Source organism: Nyctibius grandis, chromosome 6 (assembly GCF_013368605.1).
Source record: "Nyctibius grandis isolate bNycGra1 chromosome 6, bNycGra1.pri, whole genome shotgun sequence".
Lineage (NCBI taxonomy): Eukaryota > Metazoa > Chordata > Aves > Nyctibiiformes > Nyctibiidae > Nyctibius > Nyctibius grandis.
In genome coordinates this window covers 47647459-47674768 of record NC_090663.1, presented here as the reverse complement: position 1 = coordinate 47674768, position 27310 = coordinate 47647459, and the positions used below count along the sequence as shown (strand labels likewise).

Sequence of the window (27310 nt, the reverse complement as noted above, 5' to 3'; positions counted from 1 at the left end):
CCATTCCCTGTCCCCCTGTGCTGCACAGGGGGGTGGGTGTGTAGGATAGTTGGGAGGAAGCAGTGAGGCTGAGCCTGGGGGGTGTTAGAGAGAGACCGGGGGCAGAGGGGGGCAGTGTGTGTTAGTTTTGTCTTTGTTTCTCACCTTCCTACTCCATTTTTAATGGGTTAACCTACCACAGAGGCATTAATTTGGTGTCCTAGAAAAATCCAAATAGAGAAATGCCATTGTTTCTGCCACAGAAACTTCCAAGGTTTCAGATAGGCATGATATTTTTTTCCTCCAGATTGTCATAAATCATGAGGATCTCCATTTCAGCAGTAAATGAAGTGATTCATAATACTTCATGTTTTAATGGTTAGTATATGCAAGAATTTCAAACATCATATAAACACAGGTGAAGCAAGCCTCACAATACTTCTTTGATACTATGGAACTATAATACCTATAAGAGTTTGAAGATAGATCCCATGTGTCACTAAGTGACCTTGACTCACAGTGATGGCAACAAATATTCATAGGGTTATTCACACTGCCAATGGATGCAAGGTCAGGCTTTAAATAGTACAGTGGAGCAATGGAAAAGGCTGCCTCGGTCACTGAGTCTTTCAAACTTATATGCTATACATATGTGTGTGCGTATATATATACACATGCTATAACCTGAGTCTTACTACAAGCTTCCTGCTCTGCCATACTGTTGCGTGCCCACCTCAGGTGACTGAATCTGTTGGAGCTGTATCAATCTTCTCTGAAGCACTTTACATACGTACATGTGAGCACTAAAACACACTAATAAATAATCACTCTAAAAAACAGACACAGGGTCTTTTCAAACTCTTTCCTTTATAGCTATATAAAATACATGTTGTGCAGTAAATGCCGCATACCATCAGTTATGTTCTGTAGAAAACCCAGGCATCTGTGCATCTCCAGTCTCAACACCAAGCTGAGTGTCTCAAGCTGGAGCACCAAGCTCACAAAGATGTCAAATGCTTCCTCAGGACTTCTTATTCTGTTGATGACCACTGGGAACACTGGAGTAGCAAGATAGCCATCATGTTAAAGCTTACCCTCTTCCAGGGAGTAAATTTTTTCAGTGCATCAAAGGCACCCTGGAGTGGAAGACTGTGTTTGTTTGTGTGTGTATGTTTATTTGTGTGAAGGCACAACATTGCAAAAAGAGAATAAATACAATAAACAGAACACAAGTATCTCAACTAAGGAAACAGAACAGCTTCAGTAGAAGAATACAGAATTTCTTTGAAGTAAAAGCATTGAGAAGGGAACAAGATGTTTTTCAGAAACACATGGAAAAAATATGCCAAGAGATCAGCCCATTAAAATTCTCTCTCACTGTAACTCTCAAAGGTGGAAAATAAAAGATGTCATAAAATGAGGCTGTCACTTTCATTACAATGTATTGTCATGTGTTCAGGCAATGCAATCCCTCTGTAAAACTTAAAATCCACTGAGTGAAAGAACACCATGAGAATCGTTCGTGGTTTCTGCTGTATATAAAACAAACTGAAGTCACTGCTATGGAAATGAATGGAAACACTCTCTGAAGGTTGTTTGGGTTTTTTTAACTTTATTTTTATTGTTTTCATTTTCTAGTAATAAACATCAGTACCATTGAAATACTTGCATTTCACATTACTTTGTTCACAGATACGGGAACTCACGCTCCTTGGGGCAAAAGTCTGTCATCAGTAGCCTAAATAGGCATTTTGCTGTTGAGTACAATGACAGTAGCAGCAAATTCTCTGTTTGGCTAAGAGCATGTTTATTCCACAATGACTGCAACTGACACCAAACATAACAACAGTTCATTTCACTGCTAATGTCACAAACCCAAAGAAGCTGCGTGAATAATTATGTAGTTAATCTCTGCTGAGAGTCTTGCTGCTGCAGTTCCACTTCCAGCAATACAGCCAAGCTAACTAATGTAAAGCTGTCCTGATCATATGCAATGTAACTTAAAGACTGCTTCAGATACAACCTAAATTAAGTCCACCCGGCTAAAATACTAAGTCATGTTTTCTGCTATGGCCACCCCACTCTGTCTATTCAGGGTTCAAACTCATGTACAGTCATACACAAGCTCTCATCTGGTTTCAGAGGAAGCAGAAAAAGGCGCTGTGCTTCAGCATGATCATCCAGAAGGGAAGGGGCATTAATAGTCAATGTGTATAACACCAGCCAACAAATGTGATGACACATTAGGCAGAAAAAAGGATCAATTACATGCTCACCCTTGGAAGTATTTTATTAGCTAACCATGAGATGTCCTGCCTTTCACTACAAAGACATCTCAACCATTGCAAACTTTTTAGTCGTCCAAGGCTTGCTGTCTTCATGCCCAGCTGCTTTAGATGAGGTAAGAATCTGTGGAAGGGATGGGCTAAAAACACATCTACAGAAGCCAGACATTAGTGGTATTTTAAATAGTATTTTGTAATAGTATTTTAATAGTATTTTTGTGCGGGATGAACAGTTGGGTTAATGTGTGTGAAAAATTTTGACCAATTGAAAAGCTTTATATGTATCTCGCAAAATGCCTCAAACTCTGTAATAGCTATGTCCTACTGTTTTAGACTGTCCTGTCCATGGATAGGTGCTCCATTGGTAGCAGACTTTACAATAACATTAGACTTTGATTCATGGCAAGCTTTGACTCAGGGCAACTGACCACACGCTGTGGAATTTGGACATCAGGTGGCTTAGACCTTGATTTTTCATGGCATTCATCAGTTCTCACCAACTTCAGTTGGAACTTTGAGTCTTCGTGTCTTTCACAGTTAGCCTTCAGAGGCTAAATTTTCAAAGATATTGGGATGATACTCCCAAAAGAAAGACACATTTGGAAATGTGTTAAGAAACATGCCAAAATTAATTTGTATTCTTAAAACCACAGGTTCTCTCCTGCATTTTCTGTTGTGCCCTTCTGACTTGGGAATCCCAGCCTCCTCTCTGCAATGCACCATTTTTCTTCTCCAGCTCCTCCTGAACAGGTATCTTTCACCATCACCGTCTCTTACTTCCTCAAGGACTCCTCCATGGTTTCAACAACCCTACAGAGGCTGGTTTCTAGGGAACCTGTACTATTATCTGTTTTCAGTCCTGACATTAGATACCTCTAATGTCAGTACCTTTTCTAACCCTAGATCATCTATTTTATTATTCAGTAGTATTACTGGCAAAACAGAGGTACACAAACAGTGAAAAGGAAAAAATTATAATGGTCGGAATAGTAATTGTCTCTGATGTGCGCAAGTATCAGGGATTAATTGTCCAAATATAGCTGAGAGAAATCTGGTGTTATTTACAGGTCCAGGGGGAAAAAAAACAAAACAAACCCACACCTGCGAGTACATTACTGCTTGATGAACTCTCCTGAAATAAGACAACTAGCAAAACAAGTATGATATTTTGTTCTTAGAGAAAATTGCTTTGAGGAAGCAATAGTTGTCTTCCTGACTGCTCTTGTTCAGAAGCATGTAATTTCTGGAGGCTGTTTGGGAAACTGTAGTAGGTGACTGCCCGCCTTAGAAACGGTCAACATAGAGGTAGGTTGTTTGTATGTTTATGAAGGTACAATGGCATCTGTCCTGGTTTTGTGGGGATAAAATTATAGAATCACTTTTCTGTTATATTTTGTTTCAGTTTATGGCCAGATGTGGTACGGTGATCAAGGCCATTAGCAGTGAAAGCCAGGGCAGCTGACCCAGGCTGGCCCACAGGTGTATCCTATAACATTAATGTTACATTCACTATAAATGGGAAAGCTGCTGGAGCTAGGAGGGCTTTTTGCTCTGCTCTCTTCTTTTCCCCTTCTTTCTCCTCCTCAATGACTGCTATTCCAGGAGCAACTTACCCACTGCTCTGTGGGCTAAGTATAATTTTGTGTGTTTTGTATTAGCATTGATATTGGTTTCCTTATTTTATTAAATCTATTTAAATTTTAAGCCATGAGTCTCCCTCCTTTTCCCAATTCTCTTTCTTGGTTGTGGAAGGGACATTGGGTGAGAGAACAAATGGTTATTGTTTAGCCCTCGGTGCAGGCTAAATGAAGACAGCATCCCACATAAATCGTAGCTGTGCAATGCAAGAAACCATAATTCAGACCTGTTGGAGAGCAGCGTAGGGGAAAGGGACCTGGGGGTCCTAGTGGACAACAGGATGACCATGAGCCAGCAGTGTGCCCTTGTGGCCAAGAAGGCCAATGGCATCCTGGGGTGGATTAGAAGGGGTGTGCTTAGCAGGTCAAGAGAGGTTCTCCTCCCCCTCTACTCTGCCCTGGTGAGGCCGCATCTGGAATATTGTGTCCAGTTCTGGGCCCCTCAGTTCAAGAAGGACAGGGAACTGCTAGAGAGAGTCCAGCGCAGAGCCACAAAGATGATTAAGGGAGTGGAACATCTCCCTTATGAGGAGAGGCTGAGGGAGCTGGGTCTCTTTAGCTTGGAGAAGAGGAGACTGAGGGGTGACCTCATTAATGTTTATAAATATGTAAAAGGCAAGTGTCATGAGGATGGAGCCAGGCTCTTCTCAGTGACATCCCTTGACAGGACAAGGGGCAATGGGTGCAAGCTGGAACACAGGAGGTTCCACTTAAATATGAGGAAAAACTTCTTTACGGTGAGGGTGACCGAACACTGGAACAGGCTGCCCAGAGAGGTTGTGGAGTCTCCTTCTCTGGAGACATTCAAAACCCGCCTGGACGCGTTCCTGTGTGATATGGTCTAGGCAATCCTGCCCCGGCAGGGGGGTTGGACTAGATGATCTTTCGAGGTCCCTTCCAATCCCTAACATTCTGTGATTCTGTGATAATTGCCCACTTGTGGGCTCTGCCAGCAAATTTAGATTTTTTTAAAGACAATGTCAGTCTGTTGTAGTCGGAAGTTTTCATAGAAAGATACAGTGTCTCTAAAATGTCCCTCTTTCCTGGAAGGAACATCCACCTCAAGCAGTGTGGCTAGCAATGTGAGAAGCTTACCTGGAAAAAGGGACATCCAGGTAAACCTGTGCACTGGAAGATAGTCTTAATGCCCCCCGCCTCCATCACAGGTTAGAACTGGAGTGGGTTTCTATCTTCAGGTCAAGTATTTGCATGAAAATCTTTAGTGCCATCAGTGTTAGGTGGCGAGATGGCCAAGAATGTTAAGAACAGCTGCTCAGCCCTAAAAAGGATTAATTTTGTTCTCCTTTGTGAGTAACAGGAGATATGTCTCAGAAGGATGAGATGGATTGGCATGTCACTTCCACCTGGCAGCTCTCTGTGCTCCACTTGCACATGCCGTGATTCACCAGCAGTGGGTGGTGAATAATGCAGAAGCAGGTGAAAGAAGATGGGACGCAATCTTCCTCACCATCCTGGGCTCATCTGCTGAAGATTAAGGTTAATTGTTCCTTGATCACTTACCCTAAAATGAATATTTTTAACCTAAATTAAATAAGGAACCTAACTGGACTTTTCAAAAGTTATTTTACAATATGGTTGATCCAGACGTTTTGTCTTTGTGTGGCACAGTCTTTCACAGGGTAATTATACTGACAGCTTTTCTGCAGTGCTCTGTTAATATCAATTGTCAAAGGAGTGCCTTGGCAAATGGAAAAGTCATTACATTTTCGTGTCAGGTTCTGCCACTTGTGCTCCCAGAGACCTGCGTGTCACTCAGTTCTCCAGTAGCCCTGTAATTGGACTATGATCAATGACTCTTCTTGTGCTAGAAGATAGCAGCTGTTGAGCAGAATTTGTCTTTTTATGCTTTGTGCTACAACGTACCCAACAATTTTTACACTTTAAAATATTGCTCACTTAAAAAAAATGCCCTGCCTTCGCACTGAGGGCCCAGATAAAATTAAAACCACCCTTCAGATATTTGCCTCGGTAAGAACTGAGTTACTCAGAAAGGAAAACTGTTTGGGGGAAATCCATCACCTCCCACCTGTTCTAAAATAATGGTAGAAATTAAAGGGTGCTCGAGCAGTAGGGGTAAGTACCAGCAAAGCTCTGCTCCAGCTGGAGAGAGGGGAACTAGGGAGCGCTCGGGTCAGTGCTCGGCCATCGCCTGCCGACGCTCCCACTTCCCGATGTCCCGAGGCACGCAAAGCATTTCATCTTGGCGAAATGCTGTGTCCTGAACGCTGGGTGAGAAACTGAGAGCATCCCCGACACGCTGCCGAGCGCGGCGTTTGTTTACGGTCTCAATGTATTTCCATGGAAACTCTAATTGCCACACCGTGCAAGGCTAAAACAACCGGCCCCCGGCACCGCACGGAGCAGTCGCCCGAAATGCGCCCGCGCGGCGCCGCCAGCCCCGACCCCGCCAGCGCCCGGGCGGGCAGCGAGGCGAGCGCGGCGGCCGCCACCGGCGGCATCCCGGGCACCGGCGGCATCCCGGCGCGCGGCCGCAGGCCAGCCCCCGCGCAGCCGCATCACCCGCGTAAGGTGCGCCGCCAGGCAGCACGGGGGATGCGCGCTGTCCCCCGCTCCTGGGGAGCCGCGCTCTCCCTACCGCGGCCCGGGCCGGAGCTATGAGGGCTGCCCGCCTCGCCCCGCGCTCCGCACCGCGGCCCTTTCCGCCTGCCACCACCGCCGCCGCCGAACCCCGAGGCGCCCGCAGCCGCGGGAGACGCGAGCAGGTAACGCTCCGCGGGGCGCGGAGGCAGGGAGCCCCCCTCGCAGGGCGGCTGCGCAAGTTTGCGCGGGGCAGCGCCCTGCCAGCGAATGCGCGGAAATCGTGGGTGTTCGCTTCAGGCGCGGGGGGGATTCGGGCTGTCGGCCTCGTCCCGCCGCGTCCTCGCCGCCGTCAGCCCAAGCCGCGGGGGCCCGGGGCTCCCGGCGGGGCCGGGTGCGCGGTGTCGGGCGCAGGGCGGTGCGGGGCGCACGCTGCAAAGTGATTCCCGAGCGAGGTGTAGAAGGACAAAACCAACCGCCTTTCCCGGTTTGGTTTGGGGTTTTTTGCCTTTGCCAGACAGGAGCTGCTGTGCTCCCTGGCGTTAAATGTAGTCGTGCATGTCAAGTTTTCTGTTCTGACCAGCAAACAGCCCGTTACATTGCATAACATTTCCTTGGAGCTGGAGAAATAATCTCATCGGTTGGCTTTTGCTTGTTTTGGGAAGCCGCATTCTTATTTTCCAGGATAACGTTGCAATTCTTGTTTTAGTTAGACACATAAAGAGGCATACCGTTAAAATGCATGAAAATCCATTTTTCTGGACTTCTGAAGTAATCTCAATCTTTTGAATTCTCCCAGGTTCTCAGACTAGTTTTCGATGTTGCATGTAATGAACAAGAACATTTGAAGCAGCAGCATTTCATCTTTAGCTTGTGTTGTGAATGCAACTCTTCACTGGTTTCAATTTTTGTCTCGGATGTTATCTCAGTCTTTAATGATGTGAGGGCATCATTTCTCAAGCAGTAACGACATAGCTCGGTGCTTTCCTTAAGCTGACGTGGTCAGGCAGTTACAGCCTGTCAAGTTAACTCTTTACAAAGTCTCTGACTTTATTTTCTATACAGCCCTGATACCACTCCAGTATTATGGGGCAGAAAGGTTGTATTTCTTTGGGAGTTTTCACATTTTGCTTCCTCCCTGTATGTGTTCGTCTTTATTTGTTTTTAAGGTAGAAAAAGGTCTCCTAAGATTGTAAATTGTTCACAGCTGTAAAGATTGTCTGGTATAGACACTGTTACACAGACTGAACTGACTAGACTATACAGGCACCAGGCAGTCAGAGTCAACAGATATTAATATTGTAGGATATAAGCTCTTCTTCATGAATAAACCTTAATGTAAGTATCATCTCATCTAATAGAAGGAAGATTTTCTGAAAGAACAGTTGCCTTAAGAGGAGGATGGTTGCCTGCCTAAATTTTGTGTTCTTGAAAATTTCCCTTTAAATAGTAGAGAAAGAAAAATATCTAGCCTATTCACTCTCCTAAATTATGATTTATGGATTTTGTATTTTAAATGATAGCTTTAAGTGGAATAATGAGATTAATTTTAAGATTTTAAACACATAAAACTGGCATATTTTTGGTTATGTGGTACCTCTAACTCGGCTAAACCTGAATAATGGTTTAAGTTCTCCCTGTCACTCTCAGGCCTTAGAGCAACTGCAACTGAAAACTCCTCTGAGGCATGATTTTGGTGAAAATAAGAGTCACATCAGACAGCCACACTGAGGTGTTTAAGGAGGTGTTGAAATCTTTCAAGATCATGGTACATCAACTGTCATAAAATACATTTTACTGTAAAAGTTAACCACAAATAGTCCTTGTATTTAATGTTAGCTGCATTAATTTGGTTCTCAAAGTGAATATTCAAATCCACCCTGGATCCTGCCATGAAACTGCAGTCCTGCAGAGGAGCCTAGCCTCCTGTCTCAGCATCCCCATTGAAACTAAAGGAGAGCGAAGCAAACCCACCTAAAGCTCCCAGGGTGGGAGCTCATGCAGGTGTAGCTGAGCACAGTCTCAGGCAGGGTATGCAGACCAGGAATACAGAAAGGGGACCTCATTTGCTTGACTGATTGATGTAGGAGATGGAAGTGATCCAACTTGTGGAGTGGACAGCTAGAAAATCTCCATCAGGTACCTTCAGATTGATTAAATTTGATCTTGAAAACAGGCGCAAGAGCACCCTGGCACTGTGGTGCATTCAGTTTAGAAATACATTTCAAATATGAGGAGAACATTTTCAAAAGAGGCTATATTATTTAATTCTATTTCCCACAGTGGGATTTTCAGAACTCTCCATTTCCCTGAAAGCTATGGCCACATGCCGCACTGGGGTTGACCAACCAACAGAGCAAGAGCGAGCAAATCCCCCAAAATAGAAGCAGCCGTTAAAACAAAGCAGGAAGAGAAATGCCAGTAAGTGCACACAGCCCTATGAAATCAGTGCTTTGCTAATATGAGTTTGGGGACTGAATATCAATGATATGGGAGGAGCACTGGGTTTTTGCATCTTTACTGCCAGTGGCACTCAAGCTGAGAGAGCAACTGGTTCCTTTTGAGCAGGAGAGGAAGCTTGGAGAGCAAGAGATCCGCTTGGAGATTCTATAAATTTGGGGGGAAAAGTCTGCTTTGATTTCACACATCCAAAATGAAAATAAAATCTCTTTGGGCATGTTGCAAAGGGAACTTCTGTCAGCACAGCAGTTCTCTGTTGAAACCGGCAGACTATAGTTTTATTCTCTCCCTCTCTGTCTTTCTGTCACTCTGAAACTGTGACTACAGGGAGATGGTGCAGAAGTGGCTGCAGTGCACCATAGACTCCTAAGGTGCCCCAAGTGTCCAGCCAGGGCCTTGCCAGAGCATGCTGTGGCTTCTTCCAATGCTCCCTCCTCGTGGAAATCAGAGCATGTGGTAGGGCAGGTGGCACCTGCTCAGCTCTCACCCAGGGCAGAAGACAGCCACAGCACAGGGGGATGGAGCTGGAGAGCCCATGCTGGACTTTGGAGGCACACCTGCTAAGCTTCTTCAATATTGTTGTGTCTCAACAAAATATGTCTACTTCGCCAAAACCAGCATATTCACCTTTTGTTTTTAATGAATTCTATTTAAAACATGATGAACAAGTGTGCTAAAGCCGTACTGCAAGAGTTTTATGTGAAGGTGTAGAAATCCACAGAACCTGGCAACAATCTTTCAACTAAATTTTTAAGAACTCAGTAAATATTAATTTAATAAACATTTTTCAGCATAGCAACACAAAATTTTGTTCCTTGGCCCTAGTCTTAGCGTTACATGTATGGAATATAAATTTCTAGAAGAGAAAATAATTGTGGTGCATCTGACTTAAGAGCCTCTTCCTTTTCGCTTCTAGTCACCCAAAGTTGAAAGTGGCAGCATGAAATAACAGCAACACCACCAGATTTTTTTCAATTCTCTTCATAGAATCCATTGATTAAAACTAAGCAAAACTGAATGAAGTATACAGATTTCTCTTCAGACTGTAGCACATAATTGAAATGGAATGGACTAACTAGAGAGAGAACATTTTCTACCAGTAGGGATCCCTGCTTTTTCTCCACACACTGATGAACCTATAGTTTATAATCAACCTTTTCAATGACAGCTAATGTCACCAAAAAGTCTAGGGAGAAAGCTGCAGTTTTGTTACATGGATCAACAAAACTTTCACACATACATAGCTGCTATTATAACTTAAGCACTGGTGTGCATTGTCACTACTCAGTATGACCTATGGACAGATATGACTATGTGTGGGAATTTAACTGTTACTGAGAATACCTGTAGATACTTTAAAAGCAATCCTAATCTCCAGATTTTCTGAGAAACAACATCTGCAGTTTGTTTCTCCTTTACAGGTTAGTCCTTCAACCTAGTATCAGTTAAAGTAGAAGAATATACTGAATGATCCTTCTTGGCAAAGAGTTACGTATATAGGCACACACAATAAATGAAAAGCTCCTTCCTTCAGAGTCATCATCACTTTGAGAGCATTTTAAGAGTTTCTGAGGTTTTTTGAATCTCAAGATGTTACTGGATTTCCTTACCTCTTTCTTGTTTGTCTTCCTATTGTCAGCCAATGACTGGTTGGTTAGTAACCAAGATATGGACAGATCTAGCTGTTGAGTTCAAGTTTCATTTCCCTTTCTCAAATAACTCCTGATTGGTTTCAAGCCTGCTATCAGGCAACAGGATGCTCAACTCATAATGCTCTCTTAATCTGTGCAAGATATAAACTGGAAAAGGAAAGTGTTCAAGCAAAAAGAAAATTGTCCAAAATTACACAAATGGCTTTTTCATTATTAACTCCTCAGTTATATGCAAGGGTTTTTCCTACACACTTCTCAGCTAAGATGAATGTGGTAGTGCAAAGATAATGGAATGTTGATCCTGAAAATATTAGGCAGATAATATTTCTTACTGAAATGCAATGTACAGTTGAAATGGCTTTCATGAATCAAAAGAGAGTCTGGAGAGTACAGATGCATGCACACACTGAAATCTGCAAAAGCATCAGTCATAGCAAAACCTATCACTCCTCCGTGCTGAACAAAGGGAAAAAAAATGATACAGGTATGACATAACAGGGACATAATTCCATAAACCTGAGGTAAGGGGATGTATTTTATCCAGGGCAGAGCCCTGCTGTGGTTTTCTCCGACAAAAATTATCTTGAGTCACATTTAGAGAATAGAAAGAAATTTCAGCTGAGTTTGGAAGTCACTGTGGTCTGCAGATCATACTTTTTTCAGATGATTGCTAGCAACTCAGAAAATTAACTGAGAAAAATTAAGTAAAAAACTATTTACTTCTTTAGCTAGTAGTTGTATAAAGAGAAGCCCACCAAAATGAAAACGTCTGATAATATCAATGTAGAAGTAGAAAGATTGGATCAGTTACAGAATCTCTAGTCTGCCCCTTTAAATTTGCTTTAGAGGCAAGGGTAGTCTCAGGTAGTATTGTTTGTTTATTGTATGGTTTTCCACCATTTCGGTAGAGACTGGGAAAAAATAAACAGAAATAATTTGCATTAATGCCGCCCTGCTCATACGCACACAAGTATAGTATTTAGATTATCTAAATTCATGTATCCAATTCTTACTTCTGTTTTAGCTATTAAAAAGCACTTTAACTCAACATTGCAAGAAGTTGGCAAGGCTTAGTTCTTTTCACCTTTTCCCAACACATTACTTGCAAGACACAAAAACTTGCAATATCTTACTATTTTTTGAAATAAGTATTTCTAATGTCACGTGAGGGACCTTTCCATCACAACACACTGTCAGTGAATATTCTGAGGGTGTTTTATGGTTTGAGCTTCCCTTTGGCACCCGACAGTAGGAACACACACGTCGTGACGTGAAGGAAGGAGCACATCTGCACGTGTAGAGGAAACCGAATAGTATTATTGCACTTTGAAGAAGTCAGCATGATACAGCTCACTGAGGACAGCCACATTCTTGAAGAGCCCTGCCTTTTTTTAGTTATCAGGTTTAGCCTTCTGCTCAATTTATGTATGTTTTGGGTTTGTTTAGATCTCTGGGGAATTTTGACTTTGAAACTTTAGTACATGCAGGTGTTTAAGGTAAACTGCAGTTTAAACTGAATTTTATTGTCTTTCCGTTTCTTCTAAAACAAAGACAGATACATTAAGATTCTGTAGGCAGAACAACTTTGTGCTAACTTAGGTTTTAATGTTAGATATTTCTGTGCTGAATAATTAGCAGTTCCCTGAATTTTCAAATGGCTGTGTGGGGTTTGCTTCCAGTTAACACTGTCCTCTCTGTATTACATCCAGTTATTTTGGATGTTTTGTAGGCAGCTCTCCTTTCTGCTTGAGCAACAGTTAAAATATGTTCACCACTTAATAGAAGATGGTGTGTATAGCACCACATTAGGAATTCCATCTTGGATCACTGACAGTGGATCTCCTTATAAACTGATCCTTTTTGAAAGCTCTGACCTATTTTGTGTCAGTTTTCCTCTAGCAAGGTAAGAAATAGTACTGCAGTTGTTAGCATGTGTCAAAACATCATATATTTTCAGGTGCTCTCATTATAATTTGCTGTCATGTAATGATTAGGCACATGCCCAGATGGTGATTGTAATTTCCTTACTCATATCAATGAACTGTTATTCACATGAGTAATCTCACCAACTCTAAATGGATTGCTTTAGTAGCTAACTGCTCCCTCTGGAAAGGCTGACAATATGGTCTATAGCAAAGCACAGTTAAAAGCTAGCATCATAACGCAGAAACTTAAATTGCCGTCGTCCCATGTGAGCAGCCAGGTAGGAGGCCTAGGTGTGCTGAATGCCACACAATAAAACCTACGAAACTAATTCATGTTGACCTGAAGTTAAGCAGGATCTGCCTCACAGCAGAATAACATCACTATTAATTTATTTGCATTAAGGTGATACAAGGTAAATTTATGTTCCTTTACATTCTGATTAACAGCAGTATCATCCTTCCTTCAGATGCTAATTAATGCCTTTCTCGTTCTAAGCAGGACTGTAAAATGGATTTAGGATTCAGAGACCGTAACAACAGGACACCTACCAAGAACACCTCTGCTCCTACAAAGAATTTTTCTGCCTGGGAAGACTATAAGAGCAGCGTTGATGACATACAGTACTTTCTTATTGGGCTGTACACACTTATAAGTCTGGCTGGCTTTATGGGAAATGTGCTTATACTAACAGCTCTGCAAAAGCGCAAGCAGAAGACAATAATAAACATTCTCATTGGTAACTTGGCCTTTTCTGACATCTTAGTTGTGCTACTTTGTTCACCTTTCACACTGACATCTGTCCTGCTTGACCAATGGGTGTTTGGCACTGCCATGTGCCGTGTAATGCCCTTCCTCCAATGCGCATCAGTTCTAGTTTCAACTTTGATGTTAATATCTATTGCTGCAGTCAGGTACCGTATGATAAAATATCCTCTTTCTAGCAATTTAACAGCAAAACAAGGCTATTTCTTAATAGTGACCATTTGGGCCTTTGGCTTTGCAATTTGCTCCCCTCTGCCAGTTTTCCACAAAATTGTGGACCTCAGCAAAACTCTGAATTTAGAGGCACTGGAGAACAGGCTCTTGTGTATTGAGTCATGGCCTTCTGATTCCTACAGAATTGCCTTTACCATAGCCTTACTGTTCATGCAGTATATATTGCCGTTGGTGTGTTTAACCGCTACTCACACCAGCGTCTGCAGGAGCATAGGTTCCAGACTGTCAAACAAGGAAGACAAGTTTGAAGAAAAGGAGATGATAAACCTAACACTTCATCCCTCCAAGAGCACTGGCACGCAGGTGCAGCCCTCCGGCCATTCCAGATGGAGCTGCGCCTTTGGCAGAAAGCACCACAGAAGATACAGTAAAAAGACTTCAAGTGTGATGCCAGCTATTTCAAGGCATCATCAAGATACTCACTCCAGAGACCTCCCAGAAACCTCTGGCACAGAAAAAAGCCAACTCTCTTCCTCCAGTAAATTCATCCCTGGGATACCTATCTGTTTTGAGATGAAACCAGAAGAAAGTACAGAGATACAGGACATGATTACGGTATCGCGATCCGTCATCAGAATTAAGACAAGATCTAGGAGAGTTTTTTGCAGACTGACAGTGCTAATCCTAGTTTTTGGTTTCAGTTGGATGCCTCTTCACCTTTTCCACATTGTGACAGATTTTAATGCCACTCTCATTTCTAACAGACATTTTAAATTAGTATATTGCATATGCCATTTACTGGGTATGATGTCCTGCTGCTTGAATCCCATCCTCTATGGGTTCCTTAACAACAGCATAAAAGCTGATTTAATGTCCCTTATTCCATGCTGCCAAATACCATGATTTAATGCGCCCCAAGATAAAATAAAACAAACAAATTTGCCTTTCAAGTCTACTGACGTGTGTAGCTGTAAAAGCTAAACTAGTTTAGTCTAGTTAGTCCGACTTGGTTGTGATTAGTAGCATTTCGTGTGAATGGATAGTTCTATTGCATGTATTTCTTGCATTGGGCAGAAATATATACATATACTATAACGTTCTTCTATCTGTTACACAAAGGAAATCATGCCCAGCGTACAAAACAAGAATACCATTTTCATTACCTGAAATATTGGCAATCTGCACTTTGGAATTAAACAGAATGCATAATGAGTAATAAATGTAAGACTACTTAGACATATCAGTATTAACTGTCATAAAACTATAATAAAATATGTACCATTTACTAAATAACTATTGGTGAGACTATTTCAGTGCCAACTTTGTTTTCTAAGATAATTAAACATCTGTTTCTGGATGGGATTAGAAAAATATTTTTCCTTAGCTCTTTGACTCATACTTTGCAATATCTTTGCAAGATGCTTTGGTGCTGGTTCCCAGATTGCCTTATTCCCTGGAACGGGTTTGTGGGTAGTTGTTCTTGTCTAGATTGTTTCCATCTCACTGTGTTTACCCAGTACAACCTATCTGTGATTTCCTTAGCCAATTTCTACTCTGGCTTGTCATTTTATGTAATTTTCAGCAAGGCCTGAACTTATCTATAGTTATGCCTTTGTTCTTACAGGGATGACTCCCCTGAACGTACAACATGCTTCTGATCAGAGTAAGCCTTCATTACCTGAGTAAGTGATAGTGGAAAGAGAAAGAAAATGGAAAGACAGCAGGAATTTTTTTCTTTTCCTTTACCAAAAAGCAAAAGCTCACTGCACTTCATTACAGCTGACCCACTTGCTTTGGAGAGCTGCAACAGCTTTCAAATAAACACGCGTGTGTGTGCGTGCGCACACACACACACACACGTGGGTGCTTTCTGTGTCTACCTCCCCTCTCTCCTTTTCTCCTTTTTAACCAGACCAATACTTTTCCTTCCAAATTTAAATTACATGTATCTTCCCTAAGGAAGTCATATTACATGTTAAAGAAAATTGGCAGAGTCCGGGTCTCTAGGTTTGCTGGTTTTATTAACAACTCAGAGTTGGACCACCACCGCAGTGAATGGTACCTGACTCAAATTCACTACCGGTTTGTATAGAAACTAATAATCAATTACATCATAAACATTTCATAAGCTTCTGTTAATAATCCACTAACTATTTCAATTCCTCTTTCTTCCTTCATCAAGAGTCCACAAAAGTCCATTCTTTTCTATTGTTTAGCTGATCTTTATGTTCTGGTTCCGCTCCGACTCCGGCCGACACCCCGTCCTCGATGTTCTTGCTGTGATCGGCGTCCTTAATGTTCTTGCCGTGATCAGCGTCCCGTCCTGATCCAGGTTGATCAGAGTCCAGTTCCCACCGCCAGTGTCTCCTAAACATTCAACCTTAAAAACAACTGAAGTTATGTTTAAAACCTTATCTATACTAATTTTTATTTCTAAGTGTCCTATATTTCTTTTAAGGTAAAGAAAAGGTTAACCATACATCCCCTTTACTAAAATCATCAGAAGGTAATACTTCTAGGCCTACTCCTGCTTAGCTACTCATTAAGCTTTGATTGATGATTTCTTCAGTCCTAGGTCAGGATTACACAAGGAGCTTTGAGAACAATATTCATGCATTGTGAAAGCCCACCTGTGTTTATTCAGATAGACTTATATTAATTATTCTATTCACTATTCTATTTCACCCCTATTGATTCTTGTCTCTCTAACTCATAAGAACTTTTACATTAATTATGTGAAAATTTCTATAACAATTCCCTCCTTTTTTTTTTTATTGTATCCCTGCAATTATTTGTATCTCCGTGATGATTCTATTTTTGAAGCAAAGGAAGAAAAACATCTCACACAGCACTGTCCCAACACTAGTACAATCACAAGGACAATAATTATAAGCAAGACAATTACAATCAGCTTCTTTATCCATAAGGCCAAGTCTGGGAACCAAGATGTGAGCCAAGAGAGTGTTTCAGTAAATCCCCATGAGGTGTCGTCCCTTTCTACCTTTTGCATCACAGAACTCACTTCCCAAATTTTGTGCACATCTGTGAGTAGTTCTCCTGATCGGTCTGTGTACATGCAGCAACTATCATTTAAAACTGTACACACTCCTCCTTGTGAGGCTAATATCATATCTAGAGCCATTCTAGTTTGAATTGTGATTTTAGAGAGCTCTGTAATTTCCTTTTGCAATGTCAGAAATCCGTGCATTGAGGCATTGGCTAATTTTTCTATCATCTCCCCAGATATATTTATTATCGTTTTTTTCCAAATTGATAAATAATTCCTCTGGGCTCAATCTTTGGATAGCTACATGTAAAAATGAGTTCCCCAGTCTTTGTCTCAATTGCTATAAAGAAGCCTGCAGATCACCAAGAATAATTATTATAAAGCACACGAGAGGCATTGGTATTGAAATCTTGGTAACGAATAGCAATCTTACACAAGGTGAAACAGCAACATTTACAGATGGAAAAAAAAAAAAAAAAGGAACAAACTAAATATTTCATCTTTCCTCGGGTTCCTTGCGGACATGAGAATGATGGATCCAGGTTTCTTTCCCTGCAACTTTGACAGCATAAAAAGAGAAGTTAAAAGTACAACATAGGGTCCTTCCCATTTTGGTTCAAATCTATTTTTCCTCTTAAAGTTTTTTATCAATACTTTGTTTCCTGGTTGAATATTATGTACTTGTATCTCAGGAGATCCACCTCGATACCAATAGGCATGCTTTCGCATTTCAAAGAAAGAATTTTGTAAGTATAGTATATATTGTGTCACTCGTTCATCTCCATCCAATAAACTTTTTTTTTTTTTTTTTTTTTTTTTTTTTTTCTGGCAAATAAGTGCCTGGAACAGCCAAAACTCACCCAAACAATATTTCTGCTGGCGATAACCCAACAGGTTGTCTGGGTGTGTTCCGAATGTCCCACAGAACCAAATTCAAAGCCTCTGGCCATTTCAACCCTGTTGTTTTACACACTTTAACAATCTTTTCCTTTATGGTCCTATTCATTCTTTCTACCTGTCCAGAGGACTCAGGGTGATAGGGTGTATGTAAGTTCCCTGTGACTCCTAAAGCATTATAAACTTGGAACAGAATCGCTGCTGAAAAATGAGCTCCTCTATCCGAATCAATTACTTCAGGAACTCCATATCGGGGTATTAACTCTTTCAACAGCGCTTTCACTACAGTTTTTGAATCATTCTTTCTTGCTGGGAAGGCTTCTACCCATCCTGATAATTGATCTACAATCACTAACAAGTATGAATACCCCATTGCCTTTGGCATTTCAGCATAATCACTTTGTAATCCTTGAAAAGGAAACACCACGGGCGTTCTTTTACCTTGAGGTGGCTGAATCCTAGTGGTAGCATATTGTCAGCAAAGTTTACAGCTTTCAGTAATCCTTTTCACTGCGGAGCAGACTACGGGTGCAGCCCACAGCCGTTGAATTCTTTGTGCAAGTCCCTCAGGTCCCCCATGGCATTTTTCATGGAACCACCGAACAAGAGGTAGTAAATACCTTTTTGGGAGTAGAGGCTTGTTGGCCAATGTCCATTGTCCATCCTGTTGTTCTGCTCCAAGTCGTCTCCAAAATTTCATTTCTTCTTCTGGAAGAGCCTCATACATCTCTTCTGCACTTGGAAGCCTGTCAAGTTTCTCTGCTGCACACAAAACTGCCATAATAAGATGAATTTGTTTGGCTGCAGCTTTCGCAGCTTGATCAGCCAAGTGATTTCCTCGCGACAGTGCATCTTGGTGGTTTGTGTGAGCTTTTATATAAATTACTGCTATTTGTGCAGGTAACTGTATAGCTTCTAAAAGTTCACGTACCTCCTTTCCATGTGCAATGGTTTTTCCAGCTGAGGTCAAAAATCCTCTCTCTTTCCACAGGGTACCTGTAGCATGACAAACTCCAAAAGCGTATTTAGAGTCTGTATAAATGTTAGCTTTTAAGCCTCTTGCTAACTTTGCAGCCTCAGTAAGTGCTATGATTTCTGCACCTTGTGCACCCACAGCACTAGGAAGAGGATTAGCTTTTAACACAGTTTTTTCTGTTGTTACTGCAAAGCCAGTATACCTTTTTCCTTCTTCGTAAAAAGATGAGCCGTCTGTCAAAAGGTTGATGTCTGGGTCACTCAGGGGTTGGTCTTGAAGATCATTGCGTGGTTTACTGGATACTGCTAATACCTGGGTACAGTCAGGTTGATCTTTTTCCCCTTCAGTCGGCAAAGGTATTGAAGTGGCTGGATTCAAAGTATTGTACCTTTGAAGTGTGATGTTGTCAGCCAAAAGTAAAACCAGTTCATATCTATGTGCCCGTTGCGGTGAAAGTGATTTTTCTGCATATTGTTTCAATAATATTTCAACTTCATGGGGTACGCATACGGTTAGGGGATGTCCCAGCACTATTGATCTACATTTTTTCTACCATTTCTGCTGCTGCAGCTACTGATTTTATACAAAATGGTGTTCCTTGTGTAACTGGATCTAATTGAGCAGAAAAATATGCTACTGGTCTTTCATGTGGTCCTAAAGTTTGGACTAAAACTCCTCTAGCATTTCCCTTTTGCTCATCACAATATAATTTGAAAGGTTTACTATAATCTGGTAAACCTGAAGCCGGTGCTTGCATTAAGGCACCTTTCAGAGTTGTAAAAGCTTTTTGCCTCTCCAGACCCCATTTGATGGGTTGCAATTTTGATGGAGATGCTCGGTGACCTTTTACAACCAATTTATTACACAAATACCGAGTGTCTGTAACACAATCCTTCCTTGAACGATATACTAACAATAACTCATCTACATATTGTATCAATTCAGACTTACACGGAAAAAACAGATCAGCCAAATTCCTTTTCAAAATTTGGGAGAATATAGTTGGTGAACTTGTAAATCCCTGGGGTAACCGAGTCCAGGTTAATTGTTTCCCTTGCCAAGTGAAGGCAAATATGTGCTGGCTTTCCTCAGCCACAGGTATGCTAAAGAAAGCTCCAGTCAAATCCAATACAGTGTAAAATTTTCCCCAAATAGGTATTTGAGTAACAATCAAATTTGGATCAGGTACTACTGGATGGGGAACAATTACAAATACAAATCTATATTCTGGATCCCCATCTTTGTAACTTTGACATTCTTTTAAAATCCCCTTTTCCAAAAATGATTTTATTTGTTTTCCAATACTTGGGATAGCTTCTGCCACAATTGGGTATTGTCTAATAGACGGGGGAGTCCCTCCTTTTGTTTTAATCACTACAGGTTCTGCAGATTTTAACGGTCCAATATCATCTCCGGAGAGACTCCATAATTTTTAAGATACATTCTTTAACTCTTTTGGGATTTTAAGCTCACCTTCTTGAATTTCTATAGTTTGCATTCCCATTATGATCAATCAAATTCCTTTGGGAGTTAAATCTATGCATGTTTCCAATTCCTGTAATAAATCTCTCCCAAATAGTGAAACAGGAGAAGTTGGCGAAATAACAAATCAACCTCATATCAAACGATCATCAAAAACAATAGGAAGGGGAAGAGAAAGCGGCAACTTCTCTTCACCCAAAATTCCAGTAACCTTTACAAATTCATCAGATAACTGTGACACATAAAAATTTAACAATGATAAAGTTGCACCAGTATCTATTAAGAATTTAACAGGAATGCCATTTACCTTAGCTGTGATAAGTCCCTCGTTATCTACCTTAATCCCAGAGTCCCGATCCATAAATTTCTCAGCGAGAATGTGGATGCCCCGGTCTTTCCGCTCCGTCTCTCCCACCATTGTTGGAAGGTGGTCTCAGAGGACAACACCGGACGATGTGCCCTAAGTTACCACAGTAAAAAAAAACATTCCAGAGTATCAGTTCGAGAGGGAATGAATCTTTGTCTTCCTTGGTCTCCCCTTCCACAGCCTTGTGGAAAACCTCTTCTCCTGCCGCGCTGGTAATTCTGAGTAGTTGCGGTGCCGAAAGGTTGATCTCTCTCTCTCTCGCTCCTTTCTCTCTTTTCTTTGATCTTGTTTCTTTTGCTCTTCACTTCTCCCATCATATACAAAGGTTGCAATACCAAGAATCTTTGTGAGGCTTTCACCTTGCCACCCTGGCATATGTTTTTTGAAATATTTATTAATATCAGGTGCAGATTGATCCACAAATACACTGATTGCAAGGGGTTCCTGAAAATTGTCCCTTGTCATTTCTCCATATTTCAGGAGAGTAGCTTTTAACCGACTCCAGTAATCACTGGGATGTTCATCAGGTTTTTGCCTACATTCCATTACCTTTGTCCAATTAGTAATTTTTTTTTTTTTTTTTTGCCAGCTTGCCGAACAGCCTCCACCAGTTGCTGTAAGGCTTCTCGTTGGAGTCTGGCGCCATCCTCAGTGGCCAAATTCCAGTTTGGGTTTTGATCGGGCCAGGGCTGTAGCCCTTGAGTTTGATCTCTTTGTGCAATTTCCCGATCCTTTTGTAAGGTTTTTTTCCTCTCTTCTGCTGTAAAGAGCTCTCTCATGAGGGTCTTTACATCATTCCAATTTGGAGAATAATCAGTAAAATTGCCAGATAGCATCTCAGCACATTTTTCAGCATCCTCTCTGATGCGTGGCATTTTGATTGCCAGTTTACTAAATCTCCTTGTTTCCAAGGTTCATGTCTCACAACAGGTTGGACTGGTGGAACCTCTGGCGGAGCTCCAGGTCCAGCTCTAGGGTTTGGGATGTATTCCAACCTCATGGGATACATGCCAAATCCCTTGTCAGTGAAAGGATTCGATTTCTCCAGCACGGGTGCTGAAGGAATGGAAGGTTTCACTTGTTTAGGCTCTTTTTTTGCCTTTCTTTGCATTTGCCCAATAGTACCAAATATACCAAAAATCAAGATCTTGACTCCCTTCATCCTCGAGGATTACCCTTAAGAATCTCAATTTATGCGCATCAAAGGTCCCTTTAAAGGGTCAGATGTCTCTAGGTCCTCCACCTCGGACCCTAGTTAAAAATGGCCATTCTTCTTGACACAGCAAAATAAATCTCTTTTTCCCACATGTCCCGGTCAACGGGATTCTATTCCAATTCTCCAACACCTCAGCAAGGGGCGTCCCCCTTTCAATGCTGGGTCCAATTCCCATTTTACCTTTTCCTTAATTTCCCGGGTTACCTTTGTTTCAAAAAAATTCCTCAGCAATTTTAAACACACAGGCTCCTAGTGTCTGAGTATACCCGCTCCCAAGACCACCAGGTGAACTCACCCTTGTTGCCGGCAATTAGGCGTTGGAGACGGGAATGCTCAGAGAATCGGAGCAGTGTCCTAGAGTCCCATCTGGGGTGCCAAATTCTGTTAAAGAAAATTGGCAGAGTCCGGGTCTCTAGGTTTGCTGGTTTTATTAACAACTCAGAGTTGGACCACCACCGCAGTGAATGGTACCTGACTCAAATTCACTACCGGTTTATATAGAAACTAATAATCAATTACATCATAAACATTTCATAAGCTTCTGTTAATAATCCACTAACTATTTCAATTCCTCTTTCTTCCTTCATCAAGAGTCCACAAAAGTCCATTCTTTTCTATTGTTTAGCTGATCTTTATGTTCTGGTTCCGCTCCAACTCCGGCCGACACCCCGTCCTCGATGTTCTTGCTGTGATCGGCGTCCTTAATGTTCTTGCTGTGATCAGCGTCCCGTCCTGATCCAGGTTGATCAGAGTCCAGTTCCCACCGCCAGTGTCTCCTAAACATTCAACCTTAAAAACAACTGAAGTTATGTTTAAAACCTTATCTATACTAATTTTTATTTCTAAGTGTCCTATATTTCTTTTAAGGTAAAGAAAAGGTTAACCATACATCCCCTTTACTAAAATCATCAGAAGGTAATACTTCTAGGCCTACTCCTGCTTAGCTACTCATTAAGCTTTGATTGATGATTTCTTCAGTCCTAGGTCAGGATTACACAAGGAGCTTTGAGAACAATATTCATGCATTGTGAAAGCCCACCTGTGTTTATTCAGATAGACTTATATTAATTATTCTATTCACTATTCTATTTCACCCCTATTGATTCTTGTCTCTCTAACTCATAAGAACTTTTACATTAATTATGTGAAAATTTCTATAACATTACATTTCATAGCACAAATGCAAAGGGTATATATATTTTTTTTCTTTTTGTTTCCCCTGGGTTACTCTAACTTAATAACCCACCTCCAGCCTCAGGATTCGGTAAATGTACAAAGCTTCTGCCCTGAGTTTTAAGCTGTAAAACCTCTCCCCAGGTGTAGCTGGTCATTATTGCCTTTTTTCTACTAAGATCTCTAATCCAATAGGCTTTTTTACATAGCCTTTCCAGGCTGAGAAATAAAGTTGTTGTTGTTATAAATGGCTGGATGGGAAGGGTTATTGTGCATTTTTTGCCCCGAGATGCTTCCCTTCCATTTAGTCTTTAAAAGTGAAAGCAGTTCTTTTATTTTGAGGAATCATCAAATTATTTTTATCACAATGTTACAATTCTGAGACCTTTTCTCCCCAAGCCATCATCTGCTAAGGAGTTCATTACATACCAGTGGGTAATATCTTTGCTTCTATCATTAAGGTATTTCCCTAAAGTCTAGTTCCCAGTAACCCGTTGTTCTTTGTTTTCTCTAGTGTTATACTTTAATAGTTTCTTCCTGGACACTGACTATTGCGTTTTGCAGATTATTATCTCCTAAAAACCTACAGTATGTCATTTTATAGAGTACAAATGGTACAGAATACATAATATTGGAACAATAGATTTTAAAATAGATTTTTAAAAGTTTTAAGTAGTTTAATTTAAAAATATTTATGGCTAATCTTGGTAGATAGAGGAACTTAGGAAAAAATTAACTAAATCCACAGCCAGAAAACAAAGATGGAGTTCTACAGACGTTACAGCAGTTTATGCCCTATTTATGTCTACACATTTTTTATGTCATTATAATAGATCATTTAACCTTATTTATACCATGTGATGTAACCAAATAGTATAAGAGGATAAGAAAGCAGTCACATTGTTTCAGCTTGAAATATTCCTCCCAGCTTTTTTTTTTTCAATTTACTGTTATCTTCCTTCCTACTTGGTATTTATTTTCCATTCCTTCCTTTCTTTGTATGCTTTTAGAATTTCAACCATTTTTAACTCCTACACTTAGGATTGTTATTTGAATATAAAATAACTGTTTATTCAGTAATGACTATTTTCAGATCAAATTCTACTCACTTTTACTGTATATGACACACAGAAGCACGCTAGGACATGAATAAGGCCTTCCTCTAGTTTCTGAGGTGCACAAAAATTAGTCCGTACACCGGTGATTTTATATTCATATCCATTTTCGTGGATGAAGTCAATAACTGTGCTCCCTACTCTTTACACTGATCAAAGCACAACAAATTGTAATTTGGCAATAGAGAATTAAATCAAGACAGCTACTGAAGCCATCCAAATCTGTCATCTTCTCTTTTTTTTAAGACGATCAATGGTGAGAGAACGTGTATTTTGTTTTTATTTATAGAGCAATCATCAGCATTATATTTTGACATCTCCAAAATGTCACTGTCCTCCCTCAGAAATGTCCAATAAAAATAAAATAACTTTCCCACCTTCCACCTTCCTTCAACAGCCAGTGTAACTTGGTCCCAGTATCAGCGAGGAATACGTAAGAAGCAGACAGTAGCAGTAGCAAGTGAAATCAGGCACAAGGCAATTCCCAAAAGAGTAACTTCTGTGAGTGGGAGAGGAAAAAACTGAACCATCCATTTAATGTTTTCCCAGTCTGGAACATTTTTAAAAAAAAAAGTTCAAAACACAAGGATCCCTCCACCCCATGCTTGTTGAGTAGGCCTCATCCAGTTTGAGCGGCAGTAGATGCTGCTATGGGCTTCGTGCACAACAGTGACCAGCAGTGTGATGATGTCTCCATTATGCATGTCAGTATGTCTTGGGAAGGTGTATCTCACCACAATATCCGATGATATTTTTCATTCTCCTATGTATACAGGTATATGTACAGGTACAGGTATAGGTATATACACTTCCTAGAAAACAAAGCACATTAAAATGGATTTTCAAATAGCACGTTTAATCAAGTCCTTAGGCCAGCTAAACTACTATGGGTCAATTCCTTCTGTAACTAAAAATCTATATAAACAGGAAGGTAGCAGTTTTGTTTTGATAGCATCCGCTAGGTGCAATCAGGAAATGACACTTGCAGAGCTGTCTATCCATTGGAGTTAGAAGAACGAAGGATTGTGATGGTACAGTGATATCTCCCTCTCTATTAATTTAAAAAAATATTAGAAAAAACCCTCTCAGACAGCTGGTCTTCATGTATGATAAATGGTAAAACTCTTACAATGGCTCGCATGAGGAAAATAAATGTTTTTCTCAGTTCTACAAAATAATATCATTGACAAAGTTGACTTTTTGTAAATGTCAGAGATTAGATGTTGTTAATAGCTGGCCTTTGTGCCTCCTCTTTCAGCGGAGAAGAAACAGATGCCCATTTAGAAGTGCTGGCGTGGCTGGGTCACTCCTGAGCCAGACGGGTCAGTGGGGCCGAGGATGCCAGGAGCTCCGCATGGGCTGACACTGGAGTATATTTATTTAGGTTGTGGGGAAGAGGTTGGAGCCTCTGTGGCTCTCCATAGTGCCATGGCAACAGTGGCTGAGACAGATGTGTATGGCTCCCATAGGTCTGGAGTAGCTGTAATCACAGCAGGCAGTGCAGAGTCCCTGTCTGTGGTCAGGCAGCCAGGGGGACCATGTCCCAGGCAGCTGCATGGTGGCTGGTGGGGAAGAGCCAGCCCTGGGCAGGGCTGCGGGCATGGGAGAGCAGGCAGGAGAGGAAAGCCACACTGCCACTGTACTTGCTGGTGGTTGCAGCCTTTCCAGGCATGTAGCCCTGTTCCTGGAGCCTGGAAGCTTTCGTGACAAAAGGTTTCCTTCTCAGCAGTGTGAACACCTGAGGAAAGGGAAAAAAATAAATCCACCGATCTGAAGATGTGCAAGAACCAAGAAGAGGAGCACAGCTGGGAAGAAAAGTGTCCGCTCCCAATCATGCTGAGATAGGCTCCAGCTCTCTTTTTGAGAAGTGTAGGACAGGCGGCATGGAAAACTTCCCTACCTAAAGATTATTAACAGATTAAAAAACCCTTCTGGAAGCCATAGGGGTCTGTCAGCTTTCATTGCAGTTTTGAAAAAAAAAAATCAATAGTTTTCTCACAGTAGTCCCAATATCTCTCTGCAGCATACAAGATAAACAGTATTAAACATCATAGTCTCTAGAAAGATGTCCTTCCTAAATACCATTGGGTCCAGGAATTTAGCCTTTGATTTTGATGAAAGCCAGATTATGCCTATACTATTTACAATAAAAAGTTCTAACCAGAAAATATATTAGTACAGTCTGGAACTGTCTAAGGCAGTGACAGAACTCTGATCCTGGACAAGACTCTTCTTTTTACCCCCACATGAATGCAATAATGGTATAAAATAGTGATCCTTATGGAGGACCTTTATAAAGACTATTAGGTAAATTTTTGAACCATTTTTGACCATGATATATAGTTTATAATCTCTGAGGTCTGGTTTCTTGTTCTTCCATTTCATGTCTTTTTATATACTGCTGAATCCAAAACCCCCTTTTTTTTCTAAGGCCTTTTACATGCAGTATGTATGTATCCTGCGGTATCCTGAAGTTGCTTGGTTTTGATCCAACAGTATATATTTTTATTGTAGGTATATTTAATTGGTTGAAAGTTGCCTCTCCACTGAAGGTAGGTAGAGCTGCTGTTATTGTTCATATTCAGTTGAAGTGACTTTTGACAGGAAGAGAAACAAAAGAGAAATAAAAGCACACTAATGCTAGCTAGCCACATTGTGCCAGTGACAAGGACAGAGCCAGACCCTTCTCGAGTATCTGCCAGGGACAATGAGTTTGTGACAGTAATGTTGAACATTGCTAATCCCACATGTGACTGGGAAGCCTATTGCAATTTTTTTAATTTGAGGAAGTAACAGCTAATAAATGAGTATGGATACACGTGCCCTTACCCCTCTCAAAATGTTTCTTTAAAGCAAAAGCATTTTCTTTCCAACCATTTGATAAGGACAGTTTTGCCTGTGATCACTCATAATGCATCATTCTGTGCCATTAAGACAATCTGTGTCATCATACTAGGGTATGATGCTATCCACATGCCAGTGAGCCTTACCACAGCACCTATTTTTAAATCTCTGCAAGCTCAGAGATACTAGCGGCATCTGCTCTACTCCAAAGATTACCATGATATCCTGGCCTCTTTATTTATATATATTAAAAAAAAAAAGCCTAATACATCATGTCCTTGGTAAAAATAGTCATTGATTCTGACACAATCTTCGTCAAAAACCCAATTTCCTCAGAAAGAACGTAACTCAGATAGGAAGATGTCAGTGTTTTTCAAAAGCTGAGCTGTGCATTAAGGATACAAATAGCAGCATTGTTACAGATGCGATAAACTATATAAGTCAGACTTTCATTAATCTTGTTTGCTTTTGAAGAGAAAATATTGCAAAATATTTGAAAGTTATGAAATTACTTCATTACATACTAATATTAGGAAATATTCTAAAAGAAAACATTGCTACAATCCAAATTCGATTCTTTTGAACAAATATGAATGCTTTGTTTTGCCCTTGTAGTCACATTAAGATGATCCTTTTAATAATAAGGCTTAAAAATAGTCCTCTGGGAAATTATCAGAATAGTGATTTGACATTCAAGACTAAAGTAGGTTGGCCCTGCTCTTACATCCAGTTAAACAAATGCTTGCTTTGTCTTAGCAGGAGAAGGCTCATGTCTATATCACTTGAATGCCGCATTAAT

The 27310-nt window shown here is 40.9% G+C and overlaps 1 protein-coding gene across 1 annotated transcript; it reads left to right on the top strand.

The window, feature by feature from the left end:
* Positions 1–13005: 13005 nt before the first annotated feature.
* NPY5R (neuropeptide Y receptor Y5) lies at positions 13006–14337 on the top strand. The gene has a single exon (XM_068404253.1). The coding sequence runs from the start codon at positions 13006–13008 to the stop codon at positions 14335–14337; it is 1332 nt and encodes a 443-aa protein (XP_068260354.1).
* Positions 14338–27310: the final 12973 nt, after the last annotated feature.